At 47.6% G+C, this 26,436-nt stretch overlaps 1 protein-coding gene across 1 annotated transcript in view; it reads right to left on the bottom strand.

Annotated features, from left to right (window-relative positions):
• The window catches only part of LOC309562626 (uncharacterized protein), a 31,621-nt gene extending 5,759 nt beyond the window's left edge, over positions 1–25,862 (bottom strand). Inside the window, exons 1-7 of the mRNA XM_082266881.1 lie at positions 25,710–25,862; positions 20,124–20,253; positions 17,063–17,224; positions 16,755–16,878; positions 8,910–9,688; positions 8,712–8,823; positions 154–248 (exon numbers count right to left, since the gene is read on the bottom strand). Of these exons, the coding sequence (XP_082123007.1) occupies positions 154–248; positions 8,712–8,823; positions 8,910–9,688; positions 16,755–16,878; positions 17,063–17,224; positions 20,124–20,201 (1,350 nt within the window). The 5' untranslated portion in view covers positions 20,202–20,253; positions 25,710–25,862. The remainder of the gene's footprint in view (positions 1–153; positions 249–8,711; positions 8,824–8,909; positions 9,689–16,754; positions 16,879–17,062; positions 17,225–20,123; positions 20,254–25,709) is intronic.
• Between the last annotated feature and the right edge of the window lie 574 nt (positions 25,863–26,436).

Here is a 26,436-nt window from a genome sequence, read left to right as displayed (position 1 = left end):
AACTTTGATGGGTCTCCTGGCTAATTCTCTGTAGGGTAGGGATCAGGGATGAGTACCATCAATAAATAAGAAAAAAAATGCAACATTTTGAGTTGACATCAGAACGGGAATAGAGGCAAATCTTTGATTTTCGATCTACTTCAGTGATTGTACCTGATAATCCTGGGATGAGTCATAATCATCTTCTCTGCAATCAAGATAGAGATTTGGGGGACATTTCTCGGGTGTATTTCCACCACTGGATCCATCTGTGGGAGGAATACAAACATGGGACTAAAGCTTCGTACACACGATGAGAATGTCAGACAACTGATTGTCGGTTGTTTTTTTGCATGCTTGTCTCATATTGAAAACGAATAGATTACCAGAGTTAAGAAAATTCTCATAAGACAGAATACTGTACAACTTCCCGTTATGATGTAATGTATTGTATTCTTTTATTTCCAAGTAAGTACGGTCTTGGTCACTCGATTTTTTAGGGACAAATACTGTACTGATTAAACTAAAATTGTTTGCTCAGTTACCATATGAGGAAAATTTTCGCGTTTGTCCCGTCGGATAATTTCGCATGAACGGTCTAGACCGGCTCTGGAAAGCTGTGTACTGAATGATCAGATTATCGGACATTTGCTCCAAAAGTGGTATTTTTCGTATGATTTTCTCATCGTGTGTACTAGGCCTTAGGAGTAATTTATTTAACTACTTGCCGACCACCCCGCGCAGATTTACTGCGGCAGGACGGCTCGGCTACGCATAATCATGTAGATCTACGCGATTATGCGCACACGGTCTCAGCGGTGCGCGATCTTCTGTCAGGATACCATACCCTATCAGAAAACCATACCTCCGTCATTTCCGGTTGCGGATCAGCTGTGGCTTCGTCATGCATCAGCTGTAGCCGTGTCACAAGTCCTACTGCGCATGCGCGGACTAGGTAGGGAATTTTGATAACATCGCAACGAGTCAGGCAAAAGTCCCACCAACGGGTCGGGCCGCGGCATCTCTCATAACAAACATGCATATTATCTCCATGCACCGGCCCGACACTGCACCGACCCGACAATGGGACAATCCTATTCCCTACCCCCACGCGCATGCCCACTGTCCATTTCATAGCTATGTGCCATTGTTGGGTTGGTGCAGTGTGGGGCATTGAGATCGGATTGTCGGGTCGGTGCAGTGTGGGGCATGGAGATCGGATGGATGTCTGTTATAAGAGATGCCGCTGGCCGACCCGTTGGTGCTCATGCGCACTAGGACTTTTGCATGATCCGTTACGATGTTATCTAAATTCCCTACCTATTACGCTCATGTGCACTAGGATGTGTGACGTGGCTATAGCTGGTGCATGACGTAGCCACAGCTGATCCGCAGCGGAAATGACGGAGGTATGGAATTCTGATGGGGTATGGGTTTTCTGATAGAACACCGGCACCAAGACCGCGCTCCCACTATGATTAGACACAGTGGGAGTCAGACCGTGGGAAGAGCAGCGGCGATCGCCCCCAGCCTCCCGCGATCTTCACAGAAACTGACAGAAGACCCGCCTGCCTATGTAAACAAAACAGGCAGGTTCTCTGTCACACAAGCAGACAGAGAGAGATCATGAGTTTCAGCTAAGCTACAACCCTGATCTCTCTGTGCCTGTCACAGAGCCCTTCCCCCACAGTCAGTAAACACAAACAGACATACATGTAACCCCTTGATCACCCCCAGTGTTAACCCCTTCCCTGCCAGTGTAATTTATACAGTAACAGTGCATATTATTTCCAATGATTACTGTATTAATGTCACTGGTCCCCAAAAAGTGTCAAAAATGTCAGTTAGGGATCCGATCTGTCCGCCGCAATGTCGCAGTCGCTGTTTACTGCCATTATTAATAAAAAACAAAAAATAAATAAATAAATAAAAAGTCCAAAAAAAAAAAAATCTATCTCCAAGTTTGTAAACGCTATAACTTTTGCGCAAACCAATTAAAACACGCTTTTTGTTTTTTTTTACCAAAAATATGTAGCAGAATAAAAATTGGCCTAAACTGATAAAAAAAATTAGATTTTTTACATTTTTTTTATTGGGAATGTTTTATAGCAGAAAGTAAAAAATATTGTTTTTATTTCAAAATTGTCGCTATTTGTTTATAGCGCAAAATCGAACAACCGCAGAGGTGATCAAATGCCACCATAGAAAGCTCTATTTGTGGGGGGAAAAAAAAGGACATCAATTGTATTTGGGTACAGCGTCGCACGGCCGCGCAATTTTTCGTTATAGTAACGCAGTGCCGAATCGCAAAAAATGGCCTGGTCATTAAGGGTGTAAAACCTTTCCAGAGCTGAAGTGGTTAATAAAATGCATCGTAAACGTACCTCATCATTGCAGTCACTGTACCTGCAACTACAACAGCAGCACGTTGTTGCTGGTGCAATTAGCATTGTCAACACTGATTGCCAATTCTTCAGCTTGTCAATAAGGTGTTGCTAGACCTAGCTCCATCTCCCCTGCTCACTGATTGGATGAGGCACTGGTCATGGGAAATAGGTCGTTCAAAAGTACAGCCCAGCCCCTCCCACCTTGACTGACAGTAAGGTCTTATAGACAGGTGTATCAGCCACATAACAAGCTTTAAAGTTCACCTTTAAAGAAAAAAAAAAATGCATATTTTTGCAGGCAAAAAAAAGAAAAAAGTGCATTTTTTTTTTATTGAGCCTTCAGAGCATTGCATCATGGGTGCAATGCCAGGCTCCTGCAGAATCTCAGTATAGCTGACTGCCCATACCTTCTATATGGCCAGACAGTTACTGGAGAGCAGGAAGATCAACGAGCTACAAGAGCATTCACCAACGCCCTCACTGTTTATTGAGTACAAGCAGTCTGCCGCAATGGAAGACAGTAGTTGTAGTTCATTCATTCACTGATGCACTTTTTAAATTGTGACAACAGGTGCAAGAAGAAGATACCCTGCCCTCTGTCTCAGAGGAGGATCGGGGTGGTTCAGGTGGGTGGACTTTGATAACATGTTACACCCTAAATACTGGAGTAACATGTAACAGTGAACTTATCCTTTAATAAACTGCAGGGGAAAAAAAAATGGGATTTTTGAATTACCGTAAAATCCATTTCTCTGATGTTCATTGACGGACACACCCCCTGTCATTCTTGACCATTGGGCTATGCTGCCCCCTACAGGAATAGGAAACTAGGCATAAAAAACTTCTGGCTACACCCATGGGCACTCCCGAGGGGTATACTCCCTCTCCCTGCTATAGTCACTCAGTTTTGTCACAAGCAGTGTCAGGAATATTATAACTCCACAGAGGGGGTGGGTACTGTGCCCGTCAATAAACATCAGAGAAATGTATTTTACGGTAAGTCAAAAATCCCGATTTTCTCTTTTGTTCATTGACAGACACAGCTCCTGTCATTCTTGACCATTGGGAAGTCCCAAAGCAGTGTCAAACATGAGGGGTAGGAAACAGCAAAAAATTCCCAAGGCTAAACATTAGCCAACCAGGCAACAGGGGCTCAACCAAAAACAACTATAGTCCACGAGAAAAAAAAACAATACACCCTCAAAGAGGATCAGGTCCTCCTAAACAGCAGCCTGCAAAACCTTGTGGCCAAAGAAAGTATCCGCAGATGCCAACACATCCACTTTATAAAACTTTGTAAAAGTGTGCACTGACGACCAGGTGGCCACCTTGCATACCTGTCTTGATGACAGAAGGCCCAGGAGGCACTAAGCGTCCTAGTAGAGTGTGCCTTGACGGGGAAAGGAGGAACCTGACCCCTGATGGAATAGGCCTGAACTACCGTCTGTCTGATCCATCTAGAAATGGTCGCAGAGGAAGCAGACAACCCTTTGGGAGGTCCATCTGTGAGCACAAATAGAGAGTCTGACTTCCTGAAAGACTCCGTAGCTGCCAGGTACACCCTTATTGCCCGGACCACATCCAAGGCATGCAACCCAATTTCCTTAGGATGTTTGGGCCTGGGACACAGGGAAGGTAACAATGTCTTCATTTAAATCAAAGTCAGAGACCACCTTAGGAAGGAATGACGGACAGGGGCGAAGCACCACCTTATTCTTATGAATCACCAAATAAGGTAAACGACGAGATAATGCCGCCAGTTCCGACATCTTGCACGCAGAAGTGATAGCCACCAAGAAGGCCACCTTTTGGGACAGCGTAAGCAGGGGAATCTTCCAAATATTTTCAAAGGGAGACTTATGTAGAGCTGAAGCACCAAATTAAGATCCCAAGGCGGCAACTGAGCCTGCACTGGAGGAACCAAATGTCGGATACCCTGAAGAAAAGTATGCACCAGGGTGTGCGTGGCCAAAGGTCGTTGGAAAAAAAATCGCCAATGCTGATACCTGGCCCTTGATGGTACTCAAGGCCAATTTCTGTTCAACCCCCGGTTGAAGGAAGATTAAGATCCGAGCCACCGAGAAGCAGCGAGGATGAACCCCAAGAGACTCACACAACACAATGTACGTTTTCCACGTACGATGGTAGATATTCCTAGAAGTAGATTTTCTAGCTTTTGAAAACGTAGGAATTGCCGACTCAGACGAACCTCTATCTTTTAGCACCTGGCGTTCAACAGCCAAGCCAACAAAGCCAGCAACTGTAAAACAGGATGGAAGATCGGTCCTTGGGACAGCAGATCCTCCCTGAGAGGAAGCTTCAAAGGGATGTCGGCGACCAGCCGCACCAGATCGGCGTAACAAGCCTGGCGAGGCCAGTCCAGAGTCACTAAAATGACCGGAATCCCTTCTGCCTCGATCCTGCCTAGGAGTCTGGGCAGAAGCTTGAAAGGAGGAAAGGCGTAGATCAGACGATACAGACCCCCACAGGGCCACCAGTGCGCCTGTGGCATTTGCCAGAGAAATCTTTGACCGGGCCACAAACCTCTGCACCTTTCTGTTGATCCGAGACCCCAACAGATCCCCGAGGTGCCCCACCGGAGACACAGCTGATGAAACCCCTCCGGATGAAGGGACCACTCCCCTTGGTCCAAAGCCTGCTGACTGAGATAATCTGCCTGCCAATTTCCACCCTGGGAATGTGCACGGCGGAGAGGGCTGGAACGAACCGTTCTGCCCACATTAAAAATGCCAGCTACCTCCAGAGCCGCCAGGGCACTTCTTGTGCCCCATTGGTGATTGACATACTCCACGGCCATGGCATTGTCCGATTGAATGCGCACTGGGCATCCCTGAAGACGATCTGTCCAATGATCCAGACACAGGCTGATCGCTTGGAGTTCCAGGACATTGATCGGTAGTTTGGACTCTTCCAGCATCTAGATCCCCTGAGCAGAATGCTTGCCGAGGACGCCTCCCCAGCTGGACAGGCTGGCCAGCACCCGCATGCAAGTCCAGAGGGATGACCATTTGTTGGATAGCAAGAGGCGAATTGCAGCCTGCAATTTCTGGAGTTTGTCCAGAGGAAGGAGCACTCTGTCTACGGCCGAGTCCAGAGTGAGGCCCAAATAGTCCAGCTTCGTGGACGGAAACAAGGCAGACTTCTGAAGATTCAGAATCCAGCCGAACTCCCGCCGAGTTTGTATTGTGATCTTCAGGTTCTCCACCACAGCAGAGGGAGACTCCACTTGCAGAAGGAGATTGCTCAAGTAGCCCAGTACCGCAATCCCCCGTTGGCGTAGCAAGGCTAGCACTGGAGCCAACACTTTTGTGAAGACCCAAGGAGTTTAGGCGAGACCAAAGAGTATCGTCACAAACTGATAATGCTCCTCTCCCACAGCAAACCAGAGAAAAGGCTGGTGACTGGCACGTATTGGAATGTGAAGATAGGCATCCTTGATATCTATAGAGGCGAGGAAATCCCCCTGATGCAGGGATGCCACCACCGTTCGCATATACTCCATTCTGAACTTCTGTACCCACACAAAGCAGTTCAGCGCCTTGAGGTCCAGGATTGGACGCACTTTGCCTTCCTTCCTGGGGACTGATGATCACCCCTTAAAGGAACAGATCTTGTACCACCCCAAACAGACCCTGCAACTGGTCCGTGGACAGGCACAGGTTGGAAGGAAAAACCCTTGCTGGGGGACAAGAATGAAACTCAATCTCGTAAACAGACAGATTGACTTCCTGGACCCACTTGTCTTGCACCAGGAAGGTCTACGGTACTGGAAACCGACGAAGATGTCCCCCCACCCCCGATATAGGTGAGGTCGCACCTTCATGCAGAAGGAGCCTTGTCCGCGGGCCTGGAGAAGCCCGTACTCGGCTTGCCAGACCAGGGTCGTTTGGATCTGCCAGAGGAGGCCCTGAAAGGCTTCGAGCCCTTGTCAGTCGATCCTAAGCGATAAAAAAACTTCTTATGAGCCGAGAAGCAAGGTCCACATCTACGATGTAGGCTGCGGAAGAAAGGTACTCTTCCCCTCTGTGAGACCTTTAATGATGTCATCCAGGGTAGCTCCAAACAGACAATCTCCTTGAAAGGGAAAATCAGTCAAGGCCTTTTTAGAAGTCAGGTCCACAGACCAGAATTTGAGCCAAAACACATGCCGCAGGACCACCACCAAAACAGAAAGGGGAGCCACATCAAAAGAGGCATCACAGATAAATTGCAGCCCCTGGACCAGCTGGTCCGCCAGCTCAGCATAGGCAGGAGGGAATGGTTTACTCTCCAGATAACAGCGTAGGAGCTTAGCCCACTCAGTCAGAGTTTGTGACACCAGGGCAATAGTAAAAACCAGCCTCATTGCCAAACCAGCTAAGGTGTACATAATGCGGGCCACAGCCTCCGCCTTCCGATCAGCCGGATCCTTAAAGGCCAGTGACTCTTCCGCCGGAATCATGTTTGCCTTGTTTAACTGGAAACCGGAGGGTCCACAACCGCTCTACCACCGGTGGCACAGTCCACTTCTTAAGAAGGGACTCATAGGGATAATGCCTAGTAAAGTGCTTAGGAACCACACGGGGACGCTTTGGTCGTCCCCACTCTTTAGCGACAATTCTGTCAAAATAGGCTCTAGATGGCGTGTGAGTGCGAAAAGGTACCTGCTCCTCCGTTGCAGCTTCAGCTGCACCGATACAATCAGTGAATCTACCAGCACCTTTTCGTGTGCAGTCGTAGATGTGGAGGAAACCTCCTCACTATCAGAGGATTCCAGGTGCGTGGTCGCAGACCCAGAAGGGTGACCCACGTCCTCTGAATCAGATTTAAGATCTGATCCGACACGCGCAAGCCGCCTCCACCCAAGACACAAGCGACTTCAGGACCGCCGTCAGTGCATGGATGGATGGTTGGGACCTGGAAGGCCCCGCAGCCTCAGAGAGGGGATCAGGTGGGCAAACGTGCTCTAAAAGACTCCATGAGTTACCAGTGGGACCCCAAAAAAAGTGTAACACACTGCTAACGGACAACCCCCACTGCGCTGGCAGCTCCACCCAGTCGCCAAGCACAAGGCAGAGAGGGAGAGGACCCCACCAGACAACACAGGCATCTGTAATCACCAGGAGAATCTGCACTACACATACGGTGATCAGAAAGCGAAATGATCCAGGAGTCAGCACCAGGGGATAAGGAGGGGCTCCCACCGCCAAAATTGCTTTACTGCCATGGCCGCCGCTATTTGCAATGCAAACTACGAGAAAATGGCCGCTGGACTACACAAACATGGCCGCCGTGTATAGGAATACACAAGACTACAACAAAATGGCGGCTCCACATGCTGCCACAAGGCCTCCAGAAATCAGGAGACCAGGCCTCAGGACAGATCCAGGCAGGACAGGGGGCCCTGGCAGGAGCCCCCACCAGATAGAGCCCCCCCCCCCCAGTCGAGCGTGTAGTCGCCAGCGGCATACCCCCCGATCGCCAGTTAGCACCCTGCCCCCACCCCAGGTAAGTGTCAGACCACCCCAAAAAAAAATACATCCCCAGCGTGGATGGGGGAGGGGGGGCAGGATGAGGAACTTGGCAAGGGGGGGGTGCCTGCGGTAAGGAGGGGAACCGGGGGGTCTGACCATCCCAAGGAGGGGCCCACGTCCACCCCAAAACCCTCCAGGGGTAGTAGGGGGGACAGCTACTCACCATACCAGGAACCAGGTGGCCACCACTCCAGACAGATCCTCCTCCATCAAAATGGGGGCTGTCGGCCAGGAGGAACACTGCGACTCAGGCCGAGGCCAGGTTGTATGCGACCTCACGAGGCGTTTAACTCACAGGGCCAGCCCCCGTCCAGTGGGGCTTTGTCGGGGCTGACCTAGCGCGGAGCTAAGGCCTGCGTGCGCTCACTGGCCAGACAAGGGTGACCACTGGATCTAGAATATCCAGCTTGTCGCCTTGTCCGGCAGTGGATTGTAGATCTCACAGGAAACCAGGAGGAAAAAAAAAATTATATCTAAAAAATTTTGCCAGGGCCAAATATCCCAGCAAGGAACTAGGTCCTTACTCCTGACTAGGCAGAAGAAAAAAACTGTGACTATAGCAGGGAGAGGGAGTACAGTATACCCCCTGGGACTGCCCATGGGTGTAGCCAGAAGTTTTTTCTGCCTATTGTCCAGCTTCTGTAGGGGGCAGCATAACCCAATGGTCAAGAAAAGCTGTGTCCATCAATGAATGAAAGAGAAAGTAGTTTCTACTACTTTATTGCAGTTATTAAAAAAAAAAGGAAGGGGCTTTTAGATGAACCTTAACATTCTCTTAGCATCCAGGTAGTAAACTAATAATATTTTTCACCTGTGTTAATATATATAGGGCTTTCTCCTTCTTTATATGTGTCATCCCATTCTTCATCATCCCACTCATCATCTGATAAGATCTCAATCTTCACTTCTTTCAGTTGTTCATCCTATGTGGAAAAAAAAAAAAGCCGAAACAATAAACATATGGAAATGCAATCTTTCCAATATTCATCTATCTCCTTGAAGATTCTACCTCATAATACTGCTGGGCCTCATCATCTTCCTGCTCCCAGTCTTTCCGGACATGGCCAGTGTTCCATCTGCAATCCTTTAAGTTACGCTCAGCTTCCCGTTTGCAGTCCTTTGGCGTGGAGTTAACCCCCCGTCTACAGTCCTTTGGAATACAGTCAACTTCCTGTTTACAGTCCTTCAGGATTGTGTCAACTTCCAATTTACAATCCCCTGAGGTATGTTTATTTTCCTGTCTGCAATCTTTGGAGATGCTGACTTCCTGTTTACAATCTTTAGGGATGCAGTCAACGTCCTGCCTGCCATCCTTGAAGAGGTGGCCAGTTTCCTGTTTACAATCTCTAGGGATGCAGTTGATTTCCGGTATACAGTCTTTTTGGATACGTGCAATTTCCCGTTTACAGTCCTTTAAGATCGTCTCAACTTCTTGCCTACAAATTTTTCGGATTAGGTCAATTTCCTGTCTACAGTCGTTTTGGATTTGGTCAACTTCCTGATTGTTTTCGTTTGGAAGGTTGGCAACTTCCTGTCTAGAATCTTTAGAGATATGGCCAACATCCTGTTTTGAACCCTTTGGGGGATCATCTGTTTTCTGTCCACAATCCTTCAATACACCATAATCTTCATTTACAGACCCCTGGTCACCTTTGTTTTTAGGATCTCGGGTAATACTGTCATTTTCCTCTTCAGGTTGTCGAGATACATCGACGACGTTCTCTAAACGATTTTGTGCACAAACAGGACTGGGACTTCTTTCTGGTGTACTGCAAGAAATGGATTCTCCTGTGGGAAAAAAAAAATGATTTACCTTCCTTACCAACAGGCTAGAAATTATATATATACAGGGCTCAAAATTTAAAGTCTTGAGCTACTAGCCAGGCCTTAAGGGTTACTCGCCACCAGTTGCCCCACCCAACTCCTACCCTGCCCCGCCCCTAATTCCGCCCCTAAACACGCCATAAAATTGTACTGTTAAATGTTTTTGCATTAATGCAGAAGTTACAAAAATAAATATTAATAACAACGTTTTCAGTGCCCATCAGTGCAGCCTAATCAGTGCCCATCAAGGGTCTGGAACCCCCAAATCACCATCCTAGTAACCCCCCCCCCCCCAAATTTCACCTCCTAGAACAAATCCTACCCGTCAAATCCTCCCCCCATCAAAATTTTCCCCCTAGCACAAAAAAACCCATTATTCCTACTGACACAACCCCCCCCCCAATACCCCTTTTTAACAGCCCCAAGACTTCCTGTTCTGGCACAAATCCATCCCCCCACCCCATTCCAATAATCTCTATAAGGGCGATCCCCAAATCCCCACTCCTGGCACAAATCCTCACCCCCCCAGCACGAATCACTCCTCCTAGCACCCTCCCCCCCCAATTCCCCTGCTAGAAGAAATCTTATATTGTCACCTCTCAAATTCCCCATCCCAGCACAACCCCGCTCCCCCCCCCCATATCGATCCCACTTAGAAGTAATCATCTTCTCCCCACCCCTCCTAGTACAAATACTTTTTGGGGGATTGTCCCTGGGGGGGGGTTGGAATAAGAGAATTTGTAGCATGAGGGGTGGGGAGAAGATGATTACTTCTAGGTGGGATCAATATGGGAGGGGGGTTGTGCTAAGAGGGGGGGGGGGGGGACTGTGCTGAGATGGGGTGGTTGTGCTAGGAGGGGGGATTGTGCTGAGATGGGGGGGTTGTGCTAGGAGGGGAGGGACTGTGCTGAGATGGGGGGATTGTGCTAGGAGGGGGGGGGCTGTGCTGAGATGCGGGGGGGTTGTGCTAGGAGGGGGGGGGGACTGTGCTGAGATGGGGGGGTTGTGCTAGGAGGGGGGGATTGTGCTGAGATGGGGGGGACTGTGCTGAGATGGGGGGGTTGTGCTAGGAGGGGGGGATGGGGACTGTGCTGAGATGGGGGGACTGTGCTGAGATGGGGGGGTTGTGCTAGGAGGGGGGGATTGTGCTGAGATGGGGGGGGACTGTGCTGAGATGGGGGGGGTTGTGCTAGGAGGGGGGGGGACTGTGCTGAGATGGGGGGGGTTGTGCTAGGAGGGGGGACTGTGCTGAGATGGGGGGGGGTTGTGCTAGGAGGGGGGGGGACTGTGCTGAGATGGGGGGGGGACTGTGCTGAGATGGGGGGGTTGGGCTAGGAGGGAGGGGGGGGATTGTGCTGAGATGGGAATTTGGGAGGTGACAGGATAAGATTTGTACCCCAGTGTAGTTCATCCTTTCCTCCAGCATGTCACAGACCTCAGATTCAGCACCTGTGATACCAGATACATCGCTCGGTGATCCTCCTCTTCATATGTCAGAGCGGAGGAGGAGCGGAGGAGAAGCCGATTCCTATTCCTAAAGCTTTGCACGGACAGCTGGCGGGAGAGATGCGGCTGCAGAAGGGGAAGAAGATTGCAGCTCAGGAAGGACACTGCATGTAAGATCGGGACTATACAGGAGTTTGTTACCCGCCCCCTTTCCACATTGCTTTGACTCGGAGGAGAGGGGATAACAAACTCTGTATAGTCCCGATCTGACATGCAGTGTCCTTCCTGAGCCGCAATCTTCTTCCCCTTCTGCAGCCGCATCTCTCCCGCCAGCTATCCGTGCAAAGCTTTAGGAATTGTCTTCTCCTCCGCTCCACCTCCACTCTGACTCAGGGGAGAAGTCCCGATCTGACAGGAGTGTGTGAAGCCCGGCGAGAAGACAGAGAGAGCGCATCCCGCTCTCTCCTGTCACAGAAACACTACTGGCAGCGCCCCTCCACCTCCCATGACACAGACACCCAGCCAGAGCAGCCATCCATCCCACCCTACCTTGTACGGGTGTACTGCCGATTTTTCCAACTTGGGCTTGAACCCCTCCATCAGTCCTGCTGGATAATGTCGGAGCGGCGGATCATCCCGCTCAGCTTTAATTGTAATTGGCGGGCGCTCGCTGACATACACAGTCCCGCCTCCTAGCCCGGCTTCTTTGATAGACAGAACACGTCCTGGTTGGCCAGGTGTTCTGTCTATCAAAGAAGCCGCGCTAGGAGACGGAACTGTGTGTCGGCGAGCGCCCGGCCATTACAATTAAAGCTGAGCGGGATGATCCGCCGCTCCGACATTATCCAATCCTTCGGCGGCTTTCCTCTCCTCTCTTCCCCTGGCAGTAGCTCGCCATACATAATTTTCCACTCGCAAAATGCGAGTAGGCGAGTGGAAAATTTGAGGGCTGTATATATATATATATATATATATATATATATATATATATATATATAAAAATTTATGGACACCTCAGGAGGTGATCAAATTCCACCAAAAGATAGCTCTATTTGTGTGAAAATAAGTTATATAAATTTCATTTAGGTACAGCCGAAATGGAAGTGGAAACTGGCAAACAAAAAGATATCAGTCAGCCAGTTATGTGGTTGGTGAGAGTTGACAGGGGACCGGATATATTCAAATGGTGGTGTTTGAAGAGTCTGACAGAATCAAGAAGTGATCCCATGGAGTCACAGGCGGGTCAAACTATGTGAGCAACACCATGCACAAAGGCTGCTACCAAGGAATGAGTGGCAAGCAGTCTTTGAAGAAGAATTGCTAAGGCCTAGATATAACAGTGTAAAAACTATCAGCGCAATAGTGATAAAATGAATCGTGTGATTAAATGAATATGAATCGTGTGATGCAATATGCTCTCAGTGCAAAAAAAAATCTTAAAGTGTCCGGCTGCTAACACAAAATAGTGTTAATCAATCAAAAACTAAAACAATATACAGTGCTGTGCCAGAAAAAATACAACTTAGGGCTCTTTCACACGGTCCGCCGGTCCGTGCTGCTCAGCGGGGATCGATCCGCCGATCCCCGCTGAGCCGGCGGATGACAGCTCCGTCTCCGCTTGCAGTGCGGAGAGGGAGGTGTCACAGCTCCCACTGCTCTCTATGGGGGATCGGATGAGAGCGGACCGCCTGTCTGCTCTCATCCGATCCCTGAACGGATGGAAAAATAGGGTTTCCATCCGTCCAGATTTCACGGACAGGATCGGATGCAGATGTCAGCGGAGGTGTCTTCGCTGACATCCGCTGCCCCATAGAGCTGCATGGAGGATCCGATCAGATCCGCCTAAAAAACTGACAGGCGGATCTGATCGGATCGCCCGTGTGAAAAAGCCCTTAAGGTTTAAGAACTATAAGTAATGTATACAAGTGTTTCCAGTGTCCAGAAAAACGTATAACTTATAAAAGTGACTCGTGAAGACAAATCTTCAATCTGTGATCACCACTAAAAAATCCGTGATGTGCTCCACTTCACCGCCACCAGAAATCAAAGCCTCTCACCTTACACACTGACCCAAGAATCAACCCGGGCCAGAAACAGCTGTACCCCACAAGGGTCACCAGATGGTGTAGAGCAGTGGTCCTCAACTCCGGTCCTCTGGGCCCACTAACAGGCCAGATTTTAAGTATTACCTTGGCGAGATACAGACTAGAATACTGCAATCACTGAGCAGCAAATTAGATCATCTGTGATGTAATTTAGTTATCTTACAAACCTGGCCTGTTAGTGGGCCCCGAGGCCCGCAGTTGAGGACCACTGGTGTAGAGGATCTTCATTGGGACACCAATAGAAATTCCCAGGGTAGGCTCCACTCTCACCATAAGCAGATACCGGGCATAAGAAGGAAAAGCACAAAATAATCGAATGCTCTCCGTATAAATGAATCAGCAAGATATTTATTTAAATGAGGTACTCACAAAGCAAGCACTAGACAGATGCATAAAAGATACACGCTCCGCACAGCTGAGAGGATGTAGCGTCCAGCAGGATAGGCTCCGCCCCCTATACATGTTACGTCATCGCCTATTGGATGCTGACTTCCACAGTAGAGCATTTATATGGAGAGCATTAGATTTTTTGTGCTTTTCCTTCTTATGCCCGGTATCTGCTTATGGTGAGAGTGGAGCCTACCCTGAGAATTTCTATTGGTGTCCCAATGAAGATCCTCTACACCCTATCTTGTGACCCTTGTGGGGTAAAGCTGTTTCTGGCCCGGGTTGATTCTTGGGTCAGTGTGTAAGGTGAGAGGCTTTGATTTCTGGTAACAGTGAAGTGGAGCACATCACGGATTTTTTAGTGGTGATCACAGATTGAAGATTTGTCAGTTATCACATTTTTTTGACACTGGAAAACACTTGTATACATTATAGTTCTTAACCACTTAAGCCCCGGAGGATTTTCCTGCTAAAAGACCAGGGGGTATTTTGCGATTCGGCACTGCGTGACTTTAACGGACAATTGCGCGGTTGTGCGACGCTGTACCTAAACGAATTTGACGTCCTTTTTTTCCCACAAACAGAGCTTTCTTTTGGTGGTATTTGATCACCTGTGCGATTTTTTGATCACGCGCTATAAACAAAAAAAGAGCGACAATTTTGCAAAAATAGCAATATTTTTCACATTTTTTTATATGAAATTCCCCCCCAAAAAAAATGTAAAAATCTAAATTTTTTAAAATTTTTGGCCAATTTGTTTTATGCTACATATGTTTGGTAAAAAAAAAAAAAAAAATCGCAAAAAGCGTATTTTGATTGGTTTGCGCAAAAGTTATTGCGTTTACTAACAAAGGGAAAGATTTTTGTCATTTTTGTTGTTTTTTTTTTTTAACGCGTAATGGCGGCGATCTGCGATTTTTTTTTGCGGTACTGCGACATTGCGGCGGACAGATCGGACCCTTGACTGACATTTTTGACACTTTTGGGGTTACCAGTGACATTTCTACAGTAATCAGTGCTATACATATGCACTGTTACTGTAAAAATACACTGGCAGTGAAGGGGTTAACTTTATTTGGGAGGGAGGGGCTGTGTGTGTCCCTAGGGGCGTGGTTTCTACTGCGATTGGCTGTGGCTCTAGCTGTAAGGACACTGATCAACGGATCTACATACTAGATCCGTGTGATCAGTGTCGTTACAGCGAGGAGAATGACAGGTGGCTTGTTTACACAAGCTGCCTGACATTCTCCCTCTCCCCCGACGATCGCCGAGTGGCCGGCGGACATCGGGTCCGCCGGTCACACGCACGGGGGGGTCCGTGACCGCGCGCTCGCTCCCCAGACCCTCCCAGGCTAGTGACGTTAATTAACGTCACTCTGCCTGGCAGGGGCTGACCGCCGCAGTAAATTTACTTGCGGCGGTCGGCAAGCGGTTAAACCTTATGTTGTATTTTTTCTGGTGCAGCACTGTATATTGTTTTAAAGCCTAGATATGGCCTTGATAGCACTTAAGGCCAAATAATGATCCAGACAAGTTAAAAAAAATAAAAAGTCCCTGTTTATTGCTCTCGTCCTCCTCCAAAGCTTGCTGCTGTAATCTGACCTCCCATTAGGGGGAGGCTAAGTTCATTCCTAATGGTCCCACTGTATGTAGAAACATAGCCTTCCTCTCTTGTTGGCTCCCGAGATAGATTAGGCACCGTGGACTATGGGATTTGTAGTGTGCATAGAGCAGTGAACATGACCGCAACTAACCCGCTGATAGACAGAAAATCTTCCAATGGAGACACTAGTTCTGCTGACCCTTGGGGCCCCAAGAAATTCCCTCATTTCCTCTCACTTCCTGTTTTGACTATGGGGACGGGAAGCGAAGGTAAATCTCCCCAATAGGACAGATGGCAAAAAAAAAAAAAAAAAAAACACAAAAAAAGGAAAAAAAACCCTGACAGAGGTTATACCCTCCTATCCAAAATGAAAAAAAAAAAAAAAAAAAAAAAAAAAAAAAAAAACGTTTTGCCTATTATTTTACATTAAGGATTCATTTTATGGTTGGGAATCGGCACAAGTTTTAGTATTAAGAGATTGGATCACTCTAATGGCCAAGTTAATGTCATGAACCAGTAAGTGTGTGTGGGGTCATTACCTGGCAAATGGGATACCGCTCAACCGACCAAGTGCTTACATAGGTGTATGGGCTCCGCCCACGTCTCTGACACATTTCGGGGGCTATGTCACCAAGGGGCTTGGTGAGGGGGCGTAGCCAGAGCAGCGCTGGTTGAGCCCAAACTCCTTTGTAAACACTGGGTCGGTAGAGCGGCACCCCATTTGCGGTATGTTGACACTTCTGAATTGGTAAAGCCAGACGCTCGCTCCCATACCGTACCGGCAGGGAGACACTCAAGCCCCTAGCTTTGAGTGGCGCTACAAGCTTTCCGTGATCGCAGTCCTGGGTTGTTGGCAGCATACCATCCACCATAGAAACATAGAATGTGTCGGCAGATAAGAACCATTTGGCCCATCTAGTCTGCCCAATATATCTGAATCCTATGAATAGTCCCTGGCCCTATCTTATATGAAGAATAGCCTTATGCCTATCCCATGCATGCTTAAACTCCTTCACTGTATTTGCAGCTACCACTTCTGCAGGAAGGTTATTCCATGCATCCACTACTCTCTCAGTAAAGTAATACTTCCTCATATTACTTTTAAACCTTTGCCCCTCTAATTTAAAACTGTGTCCTCTTGTGGTAGTTTTTCTTCTTTTAAATATGCTCTCCTCCTTTACCGAGTTGATTCCCTTTATGTATTTAAAAGTTTCTATCATATCCCCTCTGTCTCTTCTTTCTTCCAAGCTATACATGTTAAGGTCCTTTAACCTTTCCTGGTTAAAGGACCTTAACCTACAATGCTACTGGTAGGTGTAGAACCTCTGATCTAAGCTTTACGTCACATGAGAAAGCTTGGAAGTAGCAGATGCTTCATGGTAAGAAAACTTTTAATTATATATTGAAAATAATGGTAATGGAGACAAGTACCACATGAAGAGTTAATGTTTATGAGCATTTGAAAAAAGTGGGAAATCAAAATTCTTACCCAGAGGTGTGAAGGTTTGCCAATCATCCTCCATGATGTCCTCAAAGAGATTCTTGTGTCCTTCCAAATACTCCCACTCCTCCACTGAGAAATGGATTGTGACATCCTGACACCTTATAGGAACCTGACACACAATGATACAGTCACCATCCAGACACATTATTATTATTCAGGATTTATATAGCGCCAACAGCTTGCACAGCACTTTACAACGTAATGGCAGACAGTACAGTCAAATTCAATTCAATACAGGAGGAATCAGATCCCTCCCTCCCGGATAATGTCCCAGAATCCCCGGCACCGCTCACCTCTCCCGTCAGCAGAGCGATGATCTTCTGGGTGACTTCTAGTATTTTCTGGTCATTGCTTCTCTCAGGGATCAAGGAGGGAGGTGGAGGCTCCGTAATGGGGCTCTGGCTTTTGTTATGGGGTGTGTTGCAAACGCATTGTTTGTTAATAGGCCCATAATCCTAAATAAGGAGGAATAGATCAATGTTACACTGTACATGGTCTATTTAAACAAGAGTATCATCGCATACCATTTTGCCTTCAAACATATGATGCCCTGAATCCCGATCCTGTATGCGCAACTAAATGACACACAAAGGACCTATTTGTTACTAGTAATGGCTAGATTGGTTCCAGCCTGGTTCTTTCTTGTTTAATCTACTCTGACATCATGTCTGTCTAATATGTACTCCTATTAGTTCCATGCCTGCGAAGACAACTGCTGGTCAGTGACAGTTCATATAAGAGTAATAAAATTCCCAGAATCCTCCTCACCTCTCCGGTCAGGTCTGTGTTTTATTAATAGAGATAAGAGTGATGTCATGTGACCTCCCAGAATCCTCCTCACCTCTCCGGTCAGGTCTGTGTTTTATTAATAGAGAAGAGTGATGTCATGTGACCTCCCAGAATCCTCCTCACCTCTCCGGTCAGATCTGTGTTTTATTAATAGAGATAAGAGTGATGTCATGTGACCTCCCAGAATCCTCCTCACCTCCCCGGTCAGGTCTGTGTTTTATTAATAGAGATAAGAGTGATGTCATGTGACCTCCCAGAATCCTCCTCACCTCCCCGGTCAGGTCTGTGTTTTATTAACAGAGATAAGAGTGATGTCATGTGACCTCCCAGAATCCTCCTCACCTCCCCGGTCAGCTCTGTGTTTTATTAATAGACATAAGAGTGATGTCATGTGACCTCCCAGAATCCTCCTCACCTCTCCGGTCAGGTCTGTGTTTTATTAATAGAGAAGAGTGATGTCATGTGACCTCCCAGAATCCTCCTCACCTCTCCGGTCAGGTCTGTGTTTTATTAATAGAGATAAGAGTGATGTCATGTGACCTCCCAGAATCCTCCTCACCTCTACGGTCAGGTCTGTTTTATTAATAGAGATAAGAGTTATGTCATGTGACCTCCCAGAATCCTCCTCACCTCTCCGGTCAGCTCTGTGTTTTATTAATAGAGATAAGAGTGATGTCATGTGACCTCCCAGAATCCTCCTCACCTCCCCGGTCAGGTCTGTGTTTTATTAATAGAGATAAGAGTGATGTCATGTGACCTCCCAGAATCCTCCTCACCTCCCCGGTCAGCTCTGTGTTTTATTAATAGAGATAAGAGTGATGTCATGTCACCTCCCAGAATCCTCCTCACCTCTCCGGTCAGGTCTGTGTTTTATTAATAGAGATAAGAGTGATGTCATGTGACCTCCCAGAATCCTCCTCACCTCCCCGGTCAGGTCTGTGTTTTATTAATAGAGATAAGAGTGATGTCATGTGACCTCCCAGAATCCTCCTCACCTCCCCGGTCAGGTCTGTGTTTTATTAATAGAGAAGAGTGATGTCATGTGACCTCCCAGAATCCTCCTCACCTCTCCGGTCAGGTCTGTGTTTTATTAATAGAGATAAGAGTGATGTCATGTGACCTCCCAGAATCCTCCTCACCTCCCCGGTCAGGTCTGTGTTTTATTAATAGAGATAAGAGTGATGTCATGTGACCTCCCAGAATCCTCCTCACCTCCCCGGTCAGCTCTGTGTTTTATTAATAGAGATAAGAGTGATGTCATGTCACCTCCCAGAATCTTCCTCACCTCTCCGGTCAGGTCTGTGTTTTATTAATAGAGATAAGAGTGATGTCATGTGACCTCCCAGAATCCTCCTCACCTCCCCGGTCAGGTCTGTTTTATTAACCACTTCTGGACCGCCGGTATTTCGACGTTAATTACCGGTGTTATGGCAGCAGATAGCTCCCATAACCCTGGTATTTTCTTACAGGGCCGGCGGTCCTCTTTCACATAAAAGTGGTCCCAGTAGTGAATTAGCCGCAGGATCACTTTTATGGGTGGTGGGAGAGGTGTCCTGCCGCTTCCTGGTCGGTTTCCCTGCTTACCGGAGCCGTCGGTAGTGGGGAAAACGATTAGGTTTGCTGTCCCCTCAGGCAGGAAGTCGAGTGAGGGCAAGATGGCCCCCACTCCACTCTATGACCTTGAAGGCCCGGAGCGATGTCATATGTCAATTCAGCATTTTTTTTTTGTTTTTATGTGTAGATGTGAGATCTTTATGACCCCAGACCTTATATTAAAGACAAATTGTCCTGCTTATTTCTATTACATTCCTTGTAAAAAGAATAAAAGTGAGCAAAATTTTTTTTTGTAATGCGACTGTGTAAAAATAAAAAGGTAAAATAAATAAGAAAAAAAAAATTAAAAAAAATTTAAAGCGCCGTCCCTTCGTGCTTGCGCGCAGAACGCATACCCAAGTCGCGCCAACATATGTAAATGGTGTTCCAACTGCACATGTGAGGTATTGCCGTGATTGTTATAGCAAGAGCAATAATTCTAGCACTAGATCTCTTCTGTAACTCTAAACTGGTAAACTGTAGAAATATTTAAAGCCTCGCCTATGGAGATTTTTAAGTACCAATATGTGTTGCCATTCCATGAGCGTGCGCAATTTTGAAGCATGACATGTTGTGTATCTATTTACTCGGCGTAACATTATCTTTCACAATACATTAAAAAATGGGCTAACCTACTGTTTTCCTATTTTTTTTTTAATTCAAAAAAGTGTATTTTTTTCCCAAAAAAATTGCGTTTGAAAGACCGCTGCGTAAATACGGTTCGACAAAGTATCGCAACGGTCTCCATTTTATTCTTTAGGGTCTCTGCAAAAAAAATAATATATATATATATATATATATATATATATATATATATATATATATATATATATATATATATAATGTTTGGGGGTTCTAAGTAATTTTCTAGCAAAAAAATACTGATTTTAAAAGTGTCAGAAATAGGCCTGGTCCTTAAGTGGTTAACAGAAATAAAAGTGATGTCATGTGACCTCCCAGAATCCTTCTCACCTCTCCAGTCAACAGGTGGATGATCTTTAGAGTGAGCTTTAATATCTTCTTAGCCACATGATCTCTGTTCTTGTCCATCCTCAGGGAATCCGTAATGCAGGGTCAGCTTGAAGCAACTTCAAGAAGATTTCTACAAAACAACCAATGCGGTCTAAGACAGAAAGACTACTGAACACACTGGAATTGGCCAAATACCATCTACTGATAAATAATAAAAATATTACGATATTATAAATAATGGTATTTTTGACTTACCGTAAAATCCATTTCTCTGATGTTCATTGACGGACACAGCTCCTGAGCTTCTTAATCATTGGGTTATACTACCCCCTACAGGAGTAGGACACAAGGCAGAAAAAAAATCTGGCTATGCCTATGGGCAGTCCCAGGGGGTATACTCCCTCTCTCTGCTATAGGTACTCAGTTTTGTTGCAAGCAGTGTCAGAAGAATTACAACTCCACAGAGGGGTGGGTGCCGTGTCCATCAATGAACATAAGAGAAATGAATTTTACGGTAAGTCAAAAATCCCATTTTCTCTTTCGTTCATTGACAGACACAGCTCCTGCTCTTCTCAACCATTTGGGCGTCCCAGAGCAGTGTTAAACATGAGGGGGTGGGAACAGCGAAAAATAAATCCCCAAGGCTAAAACTACAGCCAACCATGTAAACAGGAGCTCAACCAAAACAACTGGAGCCCACCTGAAAAGAACAATACACTCTCAAAGAGGATCAGGTCCTCTAAACAGCAGCCTGCAAACCCTTGCGGCCAAAGGAAGCATCCGCAGATGCCAGCACATCCACTTTATAGAATTTTGTGAAAGTGTGCACCGACCAGGTGGCCGCCTTGCAAACCTGTGTCACTGACGCCTGATGACGGAAGGCCCAGGAGGCTCTAATGGCGCTTTTCCACTGCATGGAACCGTACCGGTTCGGCGCGCTTTTGTGCTTTTCCACTGCGGTACCGCATGGTATAGGGTCGGAACGGTTCGGTACGGTACGGTATAGGTTTGCTTTTCCACTGCAAGGAACCGAACGGTACGGCTCTGAAAAAACAGTACCTACTCGATTGTGGTTCCAACAGGTACCAAACTGGTACCATATACCACAATCCTTTGCATGCAGTCACTACTAGCCACTGATTGGTCAGAGAATCACACCCACCCCGTTGTTATCCCACCCACTTAACTTTAGTACTACTTTAGTGGAAAAGCAAACCTATACCGTACCGTACCGAACCGTTCCGACACTATACCATGCGGTACCGCAGTGGAAAAGCAAACCGGGCCAAGCAGGGCCAAGTAGAGCCGAGCCGGTACTAGCCTGTACTTGCAGTGGAAAAGTGCCATAAGCGCCCGAGTAGAGTGCGCCTTGACAGGTAAAGGAGGAACCTGACCCTCGAGGGAATAGGCCTGAATCTCCGTCTGTCTGATCCATCTGAAAATGCTCGCAAAGGGAGCGGACAACCCTTTCCGAGGCCCATCCGTGAGCACAAATAGGGAGTCTGAATCCGTAGCTGCCAGGTACACCCTAACTACCCGGACCACATGCAAGGCAACTTCCTTCAGCTGTTTTGGCCTGGGCCACAGGGAAGGCAACACAATGTCTTCATTCAAATGAAAATCAGAGACAAACTTTGGAAGGAATGATGGACAGGGGCGAAGAACCACCTTATCTCTGTGAAACATCAAGTAAGGTGAATAACAGGATAACGCAGCCAATTCCAAAACCCTACGCGCAGAGGTAATAGGCACCAAAAAAAAAAAAAAAAAAAAACACACCTTCTGGGACAGCTTAAGCAGGGGAATCTCCTCAAAAAGGAGGCTTCTGGAGGACTGAGAGCACCAAATTAAGATCCCAAGGCCAGTTTCTGCTCAACCCCCCATTGAAGGAAGGTCAAGATCCGAGCCAACGAAAAAGAGCGAGGCTGAACCCCAAGAGACTCACACCACGCAATGTATGTCTTCCACGTACAATGGTAGATATTTCTGGAAATCATTTATTTCCTAGCTTTAATAGCGTTGGAATCACCGACTTCGACAAACCTCTATCCATCAACACCTGGCGTTCAACAGCCAAGCCGTCAAAGCCAGCGAGGAAGCGTCCAAGGAATGTCAGCGGACAGCCACACCAGATCGACGTACCAAGCCCAGAAGGCAAGTCCGGGGCCACTAAGTTGACTGGAATACCTTCTGCCTCCATCCTGTGTAGAAGTCTTGGAAGGGGCTTAAGAGGAGGGAAGGCGAAAATCAGACGATACTGACCCCACAGGGCCACCAGCGCATCTGTGGCATCTGCCAGAGGATCCCCTCACCGAGCCACGAACCTCTGCACCTTTCTGTTGAGCTGACACACCAGAGAGATCCACCTCAGGGATGCCCCACATCCCTGACACAATTGATGAATCACCTCTGGATGAAGGGAACACTCCCCTTGGTCCAACGCCTGCCGACTGAGGTAGTCCGCCTGCCAGTTTTCCACCCTGGGAATGTGTACAGCGGAGAGGGCTGGATTAAACTGTTCTGACCACCTTAGAATGCCGGCTACCTCCAGAGCTGCCAGGACACTCCTTGTGACATAAGCCACGGCCGTTGAATTGTGCGATTTAATGCGCACTGGACATCCCTGAAGACGATCGGTCCAATGTTCCAGGCAAAGTCTGATCGCTCAGAGTTCCAAGACATTGATCGGTAGTCTGGACTCTTCCAGTGTCCAGACCCCGAGTTAAATTTTTGCCTAGGATACCTCCCCAGCCGGACAGGCTGGCATCCGTGGTGACCACTGTCCAATACAAGGGGAGGAAGGATTTTCCCAGCCGAAGCTCCAGAGAACGAAGTCACCATATCAGGGACTCTTTACTTTCCCCGGCTCATCTGAATCTAATTGTCCATAGGCTGCCGATTCTTGTCATATGTGCCCAGAATCTCTCTTTGCAGGGACGTCTTATGGAACTGTGCATACTGATCCACCTCAAAAGTAGACACCATCAGGCCCAGCACCCGCATGCAAGTTTGGAGGGATGACCATCTGCTGGACAGTAGGAGACGAATTGCAGCCTGCAGTTTTTGGAGTCTGTCCAGAGGAAGGAGCACTCTTGCTAAGGCCGAGTCCAGAGTCAGACCCAGATAGACAAGTTTTGTGGATGGAACCAGGGCAGACTTCTGAAAGTTCAGAATCCAGCCGAACTCCCTCAGAGTTCGTTTGGTGATCTCCATGTTTTCCACAAGAGCAGAGACTCCGCTCGCAAAAGGAGGCTGTCCAAGTAGCCCAGTACCACGATCCCCCGTTGGCGTAACAATGCTAGCACCGGGGCTAACACTTTTGTGAAGACCCAAAAACCAGAGGCGAGACCAAAGGGTAACGCCACAAACTGATAATGCTCCTCTCCCACGGCAAACCAGAGGAAGCGCTGGTGACCGGCACATATTGGAATGTGATGGTAAGCATCCTTGATGTCGACAGAGGCAAGAAAATACCCCACCCCCGATGCAGGGATGCCACCACCGTGCGAATGGACTCCACTCTGAACTTCTGCACCCACACAAACAGTTCAGTACCTTGATGTCCAGGATTGAACGCACCTTGCCTATCTTCCTGGGTACTGTAAACAGATTTGAGTATACACCTTGAAAATGTTCCGATGTTGGAACTGGGATAATCACCCCTTGAAGTAACAAGTCTTGCACCACCCCAAACAGACCCTGTAAGCGGTCTGGGGACAGGCGCAAGTTGGAAGGAAAGAACCTTGCCAGGGGGGAAAAAGGGAAACTCGATCTTGTAGCCGGACCGTATGACTTTGTGGACCCATATGTCTTGTACCAGGGAAGTCGTCCCCCACCCCTGATATGGGTGAGGGCACACCTTCATGCTTAAGGAGCCTTGCCCGCAGGTCTGGAGAAGCCTGCTCTCAACTTGCCAAGTTCACTTGGATCGACCAGAGGAGGCCCTAAAAGGCTTTGATCCCTTGTCAGGCGCCCCTGAGGGGTGAAAAAACTTCTTATGAGCCGAGAAGGCTGGCCCACGTCTACAACGGGGGTCCTTGCCCCGAATAGCCTGCAGAAGAAAAAGGTACTCTTCCCCCCTGTGAAACCCTTAATGATGTCATCCAGGGTAGCTCCAAACAAGCGATCTCCTTGAAAAGGAAGATCAGTCAAGGCCTTTTTAGAAGTCTGGTCTGCACACTAGCATTTGAGCCAAAAAATACACCGAAGGACACCTGATTAAACAGAGAGCCTAGCGACTAGGGGAGCCGCGTTGAAAGAGGCATCACAGATGACATGACAACGGACGCGGCGATGGAAGAGGAGAAGACGGGATGACGCGACGACGGAAGAGGAGAAGACGGGATGACGAGACGACGGAAGAGGAGAAGACGGGATGACGAGACGACGGAAGAGGAGAGGACGAGACGACGTAAGAGGAGAGGACGAGACGTCGAAACGACGGAAGAGAAGACGGGATGACGAGACGACGGAAGAGAAGACGGGATGACGAGACGACGGAAGAGGAGAAGACGGGATGACGAGAAGACGGAAGAGGAGACGACGGAAGAGAAGACGGGATGACGAGACGACGGAAGAGGAGAAGACGGGATGACGAGACGACGGAAGAGGAGAAGACGGAAGAGGTGAAGACGGAATGACGAGAAGACGGAATGACGAGAAGACGGAATGACGAGAAGACGGAATGACGAGAAGACGGGATGACGAGAAGACGGGATGACGAGAAGACGGGATGACGAGAAGACGGGATGACGAGAAGACGGGATGACGAGAAGATGGGATGACGAGAAGACAGGATGACGTGACGACGGAATAGGAAGACGGGATGACATGACGACGGAATAGGAGAAGACGGGATGACGAAAGAGGAGAAGACGGGATGACGTGACAATGAGCCCTTTAGGATACTTGCACATGGTATTGATGTATGAACATCAGATTTCTGGCTAAAAAATTCCTGCGCAAAAATGTGAGGGCGGGTCATATAGTAAATGTACACATTTGCGTGTATGTGCACAAAATTTTTTTTTTTATGGTCACGCTGTACAAGCACATATCCTGCATACGTGCGTGTAAAATACTCTCCAGCAATGCAGATTTTTGTCCTTTCTTTTTACTGGAAAGTGCCTACGTGTACAAGCCCATTAAAAACATGCTGCATTTACATTGGTAAAAAACAAACAAACACCCGAATGCCAAAAAACATGGCGTTTTTAGGCGTCCATGGGCACAGCCCTTAAGGCAACGCGTTTCAGTATCATATAAAAAAAACAAAAAAGCGCCCTATGGAATCTGAGGGCGAAGTGCGACCCGGTTGTCACACATAGGCCCCGATATCGGGGACAAAGGTGAACCGATCCCCAAACAGGGAACACAAAATGCAGCAATCAGGGCCCAGAACATCAGATCTACAACAAGGAACATTCTATAAAAGGGACATCCCCTTCCCCCATGTGATAATCTTCTATGGAGGGGGCTCCCTCTGACACAATAGACATTTAATATTCCTGGCAGCCATGAGCCCAGCTCAGCCCTGCAACACAGGCTCAGCCACCACACATGGCAGCCAGGGGCTCCACAACTCACCTACATACAAGGCTCCCCAGCCTCAGCTAGGAGAAGAAGAAGACATTGAAGCCAGCAGTGGGACAGCTCCAGCTTTGACATAACTTAAACACCGGATATTAGTTTGCTATAAACTTCCTGTCTGCGTTCCAAGCCTCTCCTTGGTTAACAGCAGCCAGCGCACACTAGAGGCCGAACGTTCCCCATACTAGCAGTGGGCTGTTTGTGCTTCCCCCCTTGGGTTCCTTATTCCGCCATTTTCCTGAAGGCCACAGCCTCTCCGCGGCTCCCAAGGGAGGCGCCAGGTCAAGAAGAAAAGGAAAACGCCTCTTGTTCTGCTGTGTCCCCGCTGAAGCAGACACGGCGCCATTTTGGCGTAGACCACCCGATGCTTTTCTTGCTTACGCAAAGCAATTGAATAATCACAGAGGACTTGTTTTAAACACAAATTTCGATTTGCGAATAATATATTCAGCCTTGCCGCCACTTTTACTTCAAATATGTGTGAAAAAAACATATTTTTCACATTTACTAACCTTTACGTCACCTAAATGCGTCGATTTTACGTGAATTGTGTGTTTTATAGATAATATTTCCTCATTTACTCAGCTTTGTGACATCTAAATAAAACCGACACAGCTATTTTTTTTATTTTATTGTAAACACAAAGAAAAAATGCTGTGAGAAAAAATGTCTCCAAACCTTGATATCATAGCCTCATGTAGGCGCCATTTTCTTGTAGCCGCTA

This window comes from Pelophylax lessonae, assembly GCF_965119305.1.
Source record: "Pelophylax lessonae genome assembly, chromosome: 9".
Classification (NCBI taxonomy): Eukaryota; Metazoa; Chordata; class Amphibia; order Anura; family Ranidae; genus Pelophylax; species Pelophylax lessonae.
The sequence above is the reverse complement of the archived record's forward strand: the minus strand, read 5'-3'. Positions and strand labels throughout refer to the sequence as shown.